The sequence below is a fragment of the Mchenga conophoros genome, linkage group LG11 (genome assembly GCF_057382185.1).
Source record: "Mchenga conophoros isolate Kocher_MC1m ecotype Shallow Benthic linkage group LG11, M_conophoros_male_GT1.1, whole genome shotgun sequence".
NCBI classification, from domain to species: Eukaryota; Metazoa; Chordata; class Actinopteri; order Cichliformes; family Cichlidae; genus Mchenga; species Mchenga conophoros.
Genome location: NC_140536.1, coordinates 18,447,465 through 18,460,955, shown reverse-complemented (window position 1 = coordinate 18,460,955; position 13,491 = coordinate 18,447,465). Strand labels below are relative to the sequence as shown.

General features: G+C 40.0%; 1 protein-coding gene across 4 annotated transcripts; it reads left to right on the top strand.

Annotated features, from left to right (window-relative positions):
• The first annotated feature begins 215 nt into the window (after positions 1-215).
• Positions 216-13,096, top strand: LOC146563893 (glucocorticoid modulatory element-binding protein 1-like). 4 transcript variants are annotated; one of them, XM_085291254.1, is made up of 10 exons: positions 216-392; positions 5,106-5,247; positions 6,759-6,817; positions 7,067-7,188; positions 7,349-7,452; positions 7,893-8,077; positions 8,394-8,540; positions 11,137-11,274; positions 11,513-11,629; positions 11,714-13,096. In XM_085291254.1, exons 2-10 carry the CDS (start codon positions 5,123-5,125, stop codon positions 12,250-12,252), a joined length of 1,536 nt encoding a protein of 511 aa, XP_085147380.1. In that variant the 5' UTR covers positions 216-392; positions 5,106-5,122; the 3' UTR covers positions 12,253-13,096. The 4 variants fall into 4 exon arrangements, with proteins under 4 accessions (XP_085147380.1, XP_085147381.1, XP_085147379.1 ...); XM_085291255.1 differs by lacking the exon at positions 216-392 and adding an exon at positions 2,199-2,535 and having other exon boundaries at positions 8,397-8,540; XM_085291253.1 differs by lacking the exon at positions 216-392 and adding an exon at positions 2,201-2,535.
• The last annotated feature ends 395 nt before the right edge of the window (positions 13,097-13,491 follow it).

Here is a 13,491-nt window from a genome sequence, read left to right as displayed (position 1 = left end):
TTGGAGCACAGAGTACTGGATATTTACTATTGGTCACGAGTGTCGAACCCCGTCTCCAATTGGCTCTCCTGAAGCGTCAATCAAGTTGGTGTCCGGGATTCCATTCCCAAATAGGGCTGGCCTGATCCGTAGGTGTTCGCTGACCTGAGACCAGCCAGCGGTAGCAGTGCTTCTTATTTACGCTCATTAGAAACGATGGAAATGCCGAACCGGGATCTTTATTTGAAGATGCGTGCGTGTCAAAGGTGGAAAGTGCAGTTTTAAAGCAAACATGAAACATTCAGAAACACCTCGTCTGTTCGCTTTATTAACTCGCCCGAATTTCCGTTCTCAGTCTAAGTGCTAAGACTGCCATCTTCCGGTGAATTAATCATTTTCCTCAAGATTTAGAGGTATGTATTTTTTCTTTAATCTTACGTGTGTTTTTCTATTATTCCAGCCTTTTAATGTCTTCGTCAATCAGTTAGTTCTTCACTTTAAAAACATTTCTGCTTTGACAAGTGCTTTTAAAAAAAACATCGTTTTGTCGCTGTCCCAGGAGACTCCTGTCAAACGCACCCAAATTATGAACAAATTGAAGTATTTATTCACTTAATGCCATGAGTCCCCAATCAAAGTATCACAGAGTATTCATGTGATCTAGGAGCACTCTGACTGTCATTTTAAAGAAGAAAGACTGAGGCCATGCATGCATTCATCATCTGGTTTAAAGTTATAGACTGGAAGTTATCAGAATATTGGAGATGTGGGTCTGTTGTACCTGAGAGAGAGCTGGGGCATGCTCTGGTCACGACACACATGAACAGGAGAGCTGATCCTGCTGCACTACGAGCCCCAATCTGGGCAGCCTTGATGCTTCTGGCTGTAAGGATTACACCACCTGCTGGTGTGACTCTCCAAAGGTCACCCCAAAAAAATCCCTGGTCCGGTCCATGCTTGTTAAATATTATTGCATTATTATTGCATCAACACATTCTTCGACCATCAAGACCAGGTGTGGAGTGTAAAGTACAATATGTATCCAAAATTATTTATTATTTATATAAATGATATTTGTAAGGCATCTGATATATTAAAATTAGTATTATTTGCAGATGACACAAATATTTTTTGTTCTGGGGGGAATCTAAAGGAGCTGCTGGATACAATTACTTCAGAAATGTGCAAAATTAAAAAATGGTTTAACAGGAACAAACTATCGCTAAATCTAAGTAAAACTAAAATGATCTTATTTGGGAATTCCCTTAGAAATGCACAAGTGCAGATTCATATAGATGGTGTGGAAATTGAAAGAGTACTTGAACATAAGTTTCTTGGTGTGATTATAGATGATAAATTAAACTGGAAGTCTCATATAAATCATATACATAACAAAATTTCAAGAAGTGTCTCAATCTTGAGTAAAGTAAAACACATTCTGGACCACAAATCACTCCACATTCTCTATTGTTCCCTGATTGCACCGTATTTGAATTACTGTGCAGAGGTTTGGGGCAATATTTACAAATGTTCGCTATCATCAATCTTTATATTACAAAAAAGGGCCATAAGGATAATCCATAAAACTGGTTACAGAGATCATACAAATCCACTATTCTTAAAATCAAAAATTCTAAAATTCACAGATCTGGTTCATTTTCTCACTGCACAAATTATATATAAAGCAATAAATAACCTGCTTCCTGACAATATTCTAAAAATGCACGGGTATGTTGGTATGGGTATATATATATATATATATATATTTGTAGGTTGTGTATCCCTGAGGTGTTAATGGGGTTATTGAAAATGTGTATATATGCGTATGTGTATATACGTATGTATGGATAGATAGAAACATATATGTATATATATTTTTTTTTTAAAAATACACATGACATATAATGTAATTGCAAGGAGGTATTTCTGTAGTCTATTGATACTAGATAGTGGAAAAGGGGTGGGATTAAATAAGCTTATGCTTCTTCCTGCTCCTTTTTGAACATGAACGTTATTTGGAGTTGTGGTTGCTCGTTTTCCTTTTGTTTTGCTTTGTTCATTTGTCTCTTTTAATTCTATTTTGTTGTACTTTTTCAACATGTTCAAAATAAAGATTCAATCAATCAATCAAATATGTAGGTGACGTGAGGGTTGAGCCTGTCGTATTAAAACCATAAAGCTACACGTGTAACAAACAAAACCCAGATTGTTGAGCTAAGATATGTAATTTGTGTAATAATAATGATACTACTACTACTACTAATAATAATAATAATAATAATAGTTCTTGCGGATTTTCCCTGGATTGGAAACATGCTCTGAGGCTGGAAAGCTTTCAGCCTGTGCACAGCCGTGGAGGCGCTCAATCCAAGCCACATAAGAGCAGTCTGACCGATTTACACATCGCGTGCGAGCCAACCGCTTCTCGTGACAGCGGGACAGATGCTTCTCAGGCAAATGCTGCCTTCACTGCAGGAAGTCTAAGCGAAGCAGCACTGCGCATGCTATCGCACTTCTCTGACGACCGGAGGATGAATTATCCCCTGCTGTAAAACGGTGAGTAAAACTACGACAATGTCTACATACAGTCGCAGGTAGAGTGTGTGGGAGTTTGACACGGGACACGGTGTTTTGTGCGCCTTTTTATTTTTATTTTTTCAAAGGACAGGGTCGCGCGTCCCTGTCGGGGTGTGCGTGCCTCCGCACCAAGCAGACGTCAGTTTGAGTGGGTGCAGGAGTGTGAGCAGGGCACGCAACTGTTCGTGCTGTATGAGTTGGTGATCCACACTGTGTTAAGGCCACTTAATACAGCGTGGAAGTTACGTGACTTGATATTGATATGGTAACATCGTGAGGTTGTATACTGTTGACCTAAAGTGAAATTATCCTGTGGAAACAGCAAAATTCTTTTTAAGAACATTTTGAAATCGTTAAAAAAGTAGGTCGTATATATGCTCAATTTGAAAGGGCATTTATTTTGGAAGGCATAATCAGAATGACTTGATATTGATATGGTATCACTGTGGGGCTGTATACTGTTGATCTAAGGTGGAATTACCCTGTGGAAACAGGAAATTTCCATTTTAGAGCATTTTGAAATCACTGAAAGTTAGGTCAATTATGGACAATTTAAAAAGGCTTTTATTTTGGAAGGCATAATCAGAATGACTTGATATTGATATGGTATCACTGTGGGGCTGTATACTGTTGATCTAAGGTGGAATTACCCTGTGGAAACAGGAATTTTCCTTTTTAGAGCATTTTGAAATCACTGAAAGTTAGGTCAATTATGGACAATTTGAAAAGGCTTTTATTTTTGAGAGCAAAATCAGAATGACTTGATATTGATATGGTATCACTGTGGGGCTGTATACTGTTGATCTAAGGTGGAATTACCCTGTGGAAACAGGAATTTTCCTTTTTAGAGCATTTTGAAATCACTGAAAGTTAGGTCAATTATGGACAATTTGAAAAGGCTTTTATTTTTGAGAGCAAAATCAGAATGACTTGATATTGATATGGTATCACTGTGGGGCTGTATACTGTTGATCTAAAGTGGAATTACCCTGTGGAAACAGGAATGTGCCATTTTAGAGCATTTTGAAATTGTTCCAGGAGCAAGTCAGATATGGGCAGTTTGAAAATGCTTTTATTTTTTAAAGCAATATCAGAATGTCTTGATATTGATATGGTAACATCGTGAGGTTGTATACTGTTGATCTGGAGTGGAATTACCCTGTGGAAACAGGAAATTTCCATTTTAAAACATTTTGAAATCACTGAAAGTTAGGTCAATTATGGACAATTTAAAAAGGCTTTTATTTTGGAAGGCATAATCAGAATGACTTGATATTGATATGGTATCACTGTGGGGCTGTATACTGTTGATCTAAGGTGGAATTACCCTGTGGAAACAAGAATTTTTCATTTTAGAGCATTTTGAATCGTTAGAAGATTAAGTCAATTATGGACAATTTCAAAGGGCCATTACTATGAAAGGCAAAATCAGACTGACTTGATATTGATATGGTATCACTGTAAAAAGACTGTGGTTGGAAAGTGTTGATATAAAGTTCAAATAGTATTTGGAAATACGACTTTTGCTTTTAAGAGCATTATTAAGTCATTGAAAGAGTAGTTCAAAAATGAAGATTCACAGGGCTTTTACTTTGAAATCCAAAATAAGATGGCCTTGATAGTGACAGGGCACAATTAGGGTACAAGGCTGTGTCATATAGATCTAACATTAGAGTTTGTAAAAAAAAAAAGCCTAAATTATATGTTATTATGTTCTTAACATATCTGTTAATTCACTCGAAGTTGGCTTTTATTTTGAAATCCGGTTTCCACATCCATTCCCGTAATACTTTGAATACACAGGGAACGTAAAACAAACTGGAGGCTGGCTTGACTGCAAGTCTCGAATTGGAGGCTGGCTTGACACCAGTGATATAATAGAGAGAACCAGGCTCGAATGATTGCAAAGGCACTTTATTTATTATTAATCGGTAGCTTTTTACCCTGGAGCGGTTTCCCATTTCGCACTGACCGTATATTATCACAGTCCAGTGGGTACTTTGTTCACATTTGACCACTCCATAATGTGATTATGTGCCAATTTTTAAAGCAAATTCTTAAGGTGTTCTGTAGCCATAATTATAGCACACACATACACATACATATAGGCAGGCTACATGGCAGCATGCTTTGCAGACTGCTTTATTTCATCTGGTAACAATGCTCCTGCAGATTGCATTTGTTCAACAGACTGACTGATCTGATGTCAGATTATTCCTTTGACTGAATGAATTAAATAGATGAATATCCTTGAATAGACTTTGCTGTGTTACGTTTGTAGGCAGTGCTTTAGTAAAAGCTGTAAGCTTTTGTTTCAGTATTTACGATGTTCTTGTGCATTCTTAGCAGCAGCATAGGAAGCAAGGCCCGGTGATGTGAGGATTATGTCATTTTAAGCCCTGTATGGACTCATTTCTATGACAGTTGCATGCAAGAAAAGGCTGTTAGAGGGGGTGGGTGGGTAAAACTCAGTGATTTGCATGTGCATTAAAGCGTGCACACTTGTCATGTGGACGTTAACACGCCTGCTCGCCCTTTTCTGTCTGCAGCTCCGAGAAGAGAGGTGATGGCGGGTGCTCAGGTCACCGTGTCTTCAGAGGAGGTCATGACTGCGAGGGAAGAGGAGGGAGAGCACAGCAGTACTGAGCAAAAATCTCAAGTCCTCTTGCACCTGCAGCCCGTCCTGCATGGGTAAAGTGGCTCGTATTAATATAAGCGCTTTGTTTGTGTGAAGAGCACAGTGATCTTTGTGTTAAACAAATTATGTGAGATACATCTGTTGTTTAATGCAGACTTAATTCAAAGAACACAAAATCAGGCAGGTATACAGAAGATGACCACATCCTAAAGTGAGACACCTTAACAACTATATTATATTTAAAGGCAACCTTTCCAACTCTTGCTAAATAAATACAATGAGCATAAAAGGAAACTGAAGTTATTGTTATTTCACTGTTGATTCTTTTAGCTAACAGTCTTTGAGTTTCAGTATGGATGCATTCACAGATTGAATAGAATAGAATAGAATAGAATTCAACTTTATTGTCATTGCACATGCACAGGTACAGGGCAACGAAATGCAGTTTGCATCCATCCAGAAGTGCTTTAGTGATATAGATATATTACAATATATATTAGCAATAATATAGATATGTGAGTATATTACAGAAATGGGTCTATTATGGTATGTTATAATGTACACGGTATGAAGTATGTTGTGAATATTCTATAACTATAAGTATGTACAGGCTGTAGTGAGTACAAGCTATGTACAGGATATGGACAGGATATAAATATGAAAAACTATACAGAATATGAAATAAATAACTTTACAGAAATCTGAGATATACAGCTATACAGAAATGGGAACTATGCAAGTTGTAAACAGTTGTAGGATTAAAGATTATCGAATGTACAGAATGATTATTTACACAGAGCTATACAGTAGTGCAGTTAAGATAAGTGAGATATAATTCCTACAGAGGCTATATAAAGTGCTAGTGGTTGTGAGTGGTGGTTCAGTCCATGTTATTATTGTGTGTTTGAGGGTACAGTTGTCCATTGTGGTTGTGTGTATGTTCAGTCCATGTGTTAACGTGGGTCAGATGTCAGGAGGCAGAGTTCAGGAGTCTGACAGCTGTGGGGAAGAAGCTGTTCCGGTACCTGGTGGTCTTAGTCCGGAGGCTCCTGTAGCGCCTCCCATTGCCATAAAAAGACAGATTTTTTGGGGGGAAAATGTCATTGACAGGCATACCATCATGCAGGCTGACCTTCCTTTGACTATAGTAAAAAATCTTCCTTTATTATGCACTGAGTAGCACTGGTGGCTGCCAGTATTTTTATTGTTTGGAAATGTTTGGCTTTAGTTGATTTTTTTCTTAGTTTCAGTGTTAGTTTTAGACTTCTTAAATTATTATTGTATGGAGGCTGAGATTCTTGTAGACATCCAAAGTCTCAATAAAGACGTCATCAATGCTTTATCAGGCAAATTGTAAAAGTTTTTTTAAAGCAAACTAACAAATACTGACACTGAGGATATTTCCTCTATAAACAATACAAATGCTTTACAGTCCCACATAAAGAGTGACATCTGGTCGTTCTGTGTATACATGCAGCCAACTTGCACGCATTTTAAGAATATTTCCAAGGCTTGCGTGCAATAAATAATTATTTTATATGTGTGGATCTGTCGCCCTCTGCAGGATGAATGATGACATTGCAGACACTGGCACTACAGTCCTGGCCATAGAGACGCATCATGGTGAATGACACAAAGACATTGCAACTAATTGCTGAACTGAACCTTTCAAACACACAGCTTATTCAGTCTAACCGATGCAGTAAACGGAATAATGAATCTCTCAAGCTTCACTGTCATGTAACAGATATACACGGAGAGTATTGACAAACCTCCTGGGGTGTTTGACGATTCTGACTTTCATTACTGCAAATGCACACTGTAATGCCGCTGCAGGCGGTCATGGCGATGTTTGTGTTCTGTAACGTTTAGATGACAGTGAAGCAGATGGAGATGAGGTCGAGTATGGCTACCCCATCACTTGCGGAGACAGCAGGGCGGTGCTGCTGTTTAAGAAGTTTGTGTGCCCCGGAATCAACGTCAGATGCGTCAAAGTAAGTTGATGTTTAGTGTGATCGTTTAATTATTACCTTAATTATTACTGCAAAATTAATTTTTGAAAACCTTTCTCCGCGATGGCATTTTGGTCCCTTCTGTCTTATTACTCTCTCAGAAACATAATGTGTGCTGTCCTCCCTTTTTTTTTTTTAACAGTTCAATGACGAGCTCATCAGTCCTAAGCAGTTTGTGCATCTGGCAGGGAAAGCTACTCTAAAGGACTGGAAAAGAGCCATCAGGCTGGGAGGAGTAATGCTCAGGTAGACTCATATAACTTCTTTTTGTCTGCTTTTTGTTGTAGAGCGGCGCACAGCTAAAGTCTCACTCATATAATTTGCAGCTGCTTGGAGTCTGTCAGGGTTTGCCGGTGCATTCCAGAGGCAGTCTGTAAGTGGCATTATCATGATAGCAGGATCAAATAGCACGGATGCAAGCTGCCGAGAAACACTTCTCACCTCTTTATCATGTTTGCGCTTGTTGTTGGTATTACTGTGAGATGGTACACAAAGCTCAAAAGGCCCTATCTGTTCTTTTCATCTTCATTCCTCCAGAGGCCAGATCAAGGCACTCTGTGTCGAGCACACCGCTGAGAAGCTATCAGGAACTCACTGGAAATTCAGTCCTAACATCCCCCCGTAGCTACGTAGCGTAAATATTTTCCTGGAAACTTTGCAGTGTTAACCTGGCTCTCCCCGTGCAGGAAAATGATGGACTCCGGCCAGATAGATTTCTACCAGCATGACACCCTGTGCAGCAACACCTGCCACAGCACTAAATTTGATGTGCTGATCAGCAGAACGCGGCTTCCTCCTGGGAACTCGGTGCAGCCGAGCCTGTCGTGTCTGGCTCTTGACCCTGTTGGAGGGCAGGTGTCTCCCGTGACAGGTAGATTTCAGTTGGCATTCAGTTTGCTGCTTTTTTTTTGCCTCCCACATATGCTTGGGCTGCTGCGGCATCACTCAGGAAACAGAACCTAAACCCTTTGGAAACCACTTGAACATTTACAGAAAAGAAACACAGCCTTAGGGGTTTTTTATTTTTTGGAAAGTAGTGAACGCTTTAATAAGCTTGACGTTTAAATATAAACATCAGCAATAAAAAGTTTGCTTTTAATGTTTACCTCACCACCGCACAGAAGAAAATAAAATCCAGAGAGGAGTGGTCGCATTATGGGTTTCACTGCATTTTGTTCCCATTTCAGAAGATGCACATAAGGCGGCAGAGGTGCAGGAGAGTTTGCAGGATAGGATTAGTGCAGCAGCAGAGTGGAGCAACGGTCCACGGAGGCTTCTAAACCCTGTAACAGCCAATGGACATGCTACCAAAAGAAAGCTGGCTGACGTACCTGGTAATTATAAGAACACGTGCATACACTGGGGTGCTTGTTGAATAGATTAATAAACTGCATAAGGCAGGTACGCCCTATTTTAAATAAAGATAACACCCAGATAATTACTGTTCAGCGGGAAAATCTGTGCACAATCAGTCACTGTTGGAACCGGGAAAGCAGATGGCATCTCCTTTCATGATAGCCCACACCGCAGCAAACCGCTCACCTCTACTGCTCCACTTTGGGTGCTTAAGCAGTCGCCACATGGGTATATGCTCTGTTTAGAAGCCATTTAGTGGCTTACTGCAGTTTTGGGCACAGCACATGGAGCATGTGCAAGTCACATGTTTAACTGCAAATGTCTGTCAGGTTATATGCTAGAATATGTCCTGTAGGCTCCGGCATCATGAAGGTTTTATTTACTCCTGGCATGTGTTACTTTTCCATCTGTTAAAGGAAATGTTTCTTAGAAATGTTTGACTTTAAAAGTTTCAATGCTATCATGGGTGGAGGCACAACTTCAGCCCACAGATCTTCAAGAGGTTGTATGTCTGTGAGCCCTGAAACCTGCCCTGAAGGGTTTAAATGAGTCATCCTGCAGTCCATTTGTCCCTTGTGTCACACCTCTTGCAGCATCAATTGTTTGACCCCTCCACCAAACCACTGAACCTTTGAATCTGCAGTTGTGCCATTCCTGCAGACCGTCCTTAAAGAGCTGCTGACCCCATCTGACATTTCTAAGTGCTATTCTAACCAAAACTTTGATTTAAGGGTGTTTTAAGTGACCTTATCAGGTGCTCTTTAAAGTAGATGACAGTAGATATCGATGCATCTTTAGCCTAGAGATGCATCGATATTGGTACTGTGCAAAAGTCTTGACACACCCATCGTTTCTTTATATTTTGCTAGGACAAAGGGAAAAATGTGCCGAGATTTACTAAAATGTCAAAACATACATTGAAGTATAGTATATAAGTCAAAAACAGAGTTTGTAAAGTTCTAACAAGCTTGTAAGTCAATATTTGGTGTGACCACCTTTAATCTTCAACACAGCCTAAAACCTCTGATTCAAGCTTTTTTCAACTTTTCTTTAAGTAGTCTCGAGGAGGTTCTGGGCTCTGGGGAGGCCGATCCATGACCGATAGTGTTCTGTTGTGCGTTTGGTATCACTGTGATGCTGAAACATGAAGCCAGTGTTAGTCAGATTCTTTCCACATGGTATTACATAGCGGATCAAAATCTGATGGTGTGTTTCTGTGTTCAGAATTCCATCAAGTTTGTTGACACGATCTCCAACATTTCCATGAACCATGACAAAACCTTTCAATAATACTTTGCATATCAAACCGTGACATCTTTGGCATCTTCCATAAATCTAACACAGGCTGCTTGTAATAAACTCCATCAAGATACAATTTAAAATTAGTTCTTTGTCACGTGTAATGTTTTTTTTTTATGCTTGAAAGATTCACAGGTCAATGTTAAACGACTTAACAAACAAAAGAAACATTCCACTAAAATCAGGTCAGGTACAAGGACTGGACTGAAAAACGTTTGAAAGACCTTCAGAAAACCTGGACTTGAACTGCTGCTCGCTTTAAAAATATTTTAAAAAAGTCTAGTTTCCTTGGAAGCAAAATAAAACGAAATAAGGAGTGGCTCAGCAATTTTGCACGGAACAGTTTGTGCCGATTTAAAAAGGTAAAACGTGTGGTGGTATTTTACAGATGGTTTTAATAATAAGAATAATGTTCAATATTGATATCTGAATTTTTTACTTTCTAAAAATAGGTATAGGTATCGGCTCCAAATAAATTGTCAGGCTCTCAGTCCGGGTCCTCAGTAAAATAGCCTGAGATGGTTTAGTGAAGGGCAAATTGAAATGTGTCACAGCACATGGAGTGCTGCTTGTCATAGGGCTTAAAACATATAGCCAATTCACAGCTTACACCTCTACTCCTCTATCAGCTGCTGAAGAAATGCGCTGCTTCTCTGTAATGCACGATGTAAAGAAATGAATGAATTAAACTTCGGAGGGCCTTAAACGGTATTTGGAATATCTTCACCAGACATTCTGCATTTATCTCGACAGATTTTAAGCAAACATGAATTTGCATGCATTTCATATCAAGCATCTTTGACATTTTTACCACTTTCATGCGCTTGACTTGTTTTCCTTTTCTTTTGGCAGATCTCCAGTAATTCTTCATTCACTCTCAAATTCGCCTTGCCCTCCTTTCTCTCCTCTTGGAGCACCTCTTTTCTGACCCATTTTCACACTCTTTTGTCGTTCCCTCTGTCACATATTTGACATCCTCTCTCCAACTGCTGCATCACTCCTATTTCCTTTATCTCTGTATATTTGTTCCCAGTGTTTATCCAACCCTGACATATTCTGTTTCTGTTTTTCTTCTCTCCTTTCTTCCTCTTTCAAAGCTCTGACTCTCTCCAAATTTCACCTCCAACCCTATTTTTCTTGCTGCCTGTCCCCACAGCAACACAAAGCATTGTATACTTTTACACAAACTAACAAAACGAAAGGACAAACATGCACACACTTGCATAGATTTCTTGATATCCCATTATAACGCCCTACCTATTTGACCTCCTGTAGACGGGGTGTTGACTCTGTGGAAGGGTGTGGCAGACTGCGGGATGATGGGGGAGGTCCTATCCAGCCTCCAGAATGAACTGTTCAGCACTTTTAAGCGGGTGGAGCTTCGCAGTGAGAACGGAAACCTGCAGGAAACAGGTAAGTGCCCACAGTGGTACCCATCTAACCTCTGGACTGTGAAAAATGATTCAGTGTTGATGTTAATAAAACGTCAGCTGAGTCAAAACTTGAAAAATCAGGTTTCAAAAAGATTTTCAATAAAGGCCCCGCCAGCTAAATCTTTGAAAATTCATTGCTATTGATTTTGCAAACAGCTGACTTCATTGTGGACAAATCATTCAAAAGCCTTGTAGCTGACTCTTGATTATTTTGTTAGATGTCATGCTGCTTAATTCCTTGTGTGAGATGTTTGGGCTTTTGGATTCGGTGAAACAAGCCACAGACCTGAGGCGCAGCCAGACTGAAAAGAAAAAGATCCATAACAGTGTTTATGGTGAGAAAGCATTCAAAACTATCACACGGCACATGCAGAGATACCCCGATGAAGCGAATTAACGATAATTTTCTTCTTGTGTAGACTTCGATGAGCTCTCGGAGGACAAGGGGAAGCAGAGCTGTGATAAAGGGACATCTAAAAAAGCCGCATCACTAAAACACCCTCGAACTCAGCGTAAAAGCAAGACGAGCAGCCATCCCCAGAGCTCGCTGCCCTCTGTCAAATCAGCCACAGCGATCCAGCCTCATTCTATCACAGGTTTATGTGCTGCATCTTACCCTCATCTCACAATAAACCCTCAGCTCTTTGCCCATTTCTCTGCCTACACCAGCCAGCGTTGTCATGCTGAAACTGGCAGGACAGACAGGGATGTCCACAGTGCCACGCTGGAGGGGGACCGAGAGATCAGTGAGGCAGACAACCAGGAGGAGTTTCATGGGCTGGGAAGGGAAGGCAACAAGAGAAAGGACACATCAGGGATCCACAAAGAACCTGGACAAGGGAGTGTAAAGTTTTGGGAGGGATCTCATGTTAGAAGGGACGAGGTGACAGAAGGCTTGCACGACATTGAAAAGGTGATTATGGGGAGAAAGGCATCAAAGAAACATAAAAGTAAGTGAGGCAGACGACCCCAGAGGGATTCTGCGGGACTAATTGAGGGAATGTGCCGGGAACTGAAAGAAGACACGGAGCGGAGAAACAATTAAAAACAATATGACTTTGTCAAACTCTACTTTTTCCACAGTGAAATATGCAGTACAGACAGCGGTTAGTGGGGTTGTCTTCTCACACAGACGCTTTTTAATGTTCTTAAATGGAAATGCTGGATTTTACAGCATCAGAGGTAATACAACTGAAATGACTCGTCGATTAAGTGACCGACTGTCCCAAACCATTGTTCGAGTCATTATGGGTGTCATAATATGCCCTATTTTGCAATACGAAGATTTATTACTGCTTTTTGAGATTTTATATGACACCAGCACTTAACAGAAAAAATCATTGACATTTCAGGTGACAATGAACGTGTGCTGGTCTGGTTGTTTTTTTTATTATTATCACCCACATAGTATCAGTGTTTCCAATCCTTTACAAGTCTGCCGTCTTTGATGACACTCTTCCTCTAGCTGAACACTGTCACTAATTAATGATAGATTTTTTTAGCAACTTGTAAAATACTTATTTTGTTACTTGTGTTTTGCGATTTATATCTTTTAGATTTTGTGAAATATTTCTCACTCAGGCTGTGATTAGGATTTGACCACCTGCAGACACATCCTGCCTGAAGATGTATGGCTCCCAGTTTCTAATCACGCCCCTTACACTGAGTACTAACAAATACAGAATCTTGCAGTAACTATCCCCTTGCTAGTTAAAAGTAAGAAGGGAGAAATAGCCATCAAAATGACCTTGAGCGATAATGAATGCATTTTGAATAAAAATCTTCGCATTTTGAATTTTTAACAGCAGCAGCGTGTGAGTTTTCTTCAAGCGCTAACTTCACACCACTCAATTTACTGATCCTTTTTAAAGTCAGGGCGTTGATGGAAATTGGAAAACGTTGGTGGTTAATCTACTGACCGTACAGGCAGGAAGCCAATAAATTGCGCACAGAGGTCATTGTTTATTCAAAGTTTCCCTGCTGGTTTTAATCTCAGCGGCTTCATTCATCTCATTACTTCTCACAGTCAGATTGTTCTAACGTCTCACGCGGACACCTGTTACCTTACTGACCTCCTCACAACAGAAACGAGTGTATTTGAACAGCTTATCAGCCTGCAGAGGAGGAAACACTGCTGCTGTGAGTTCCCTGATCACTGTGTTGGACTTGCAGTTTCTTTTTGACAGCCGGTGGAAAT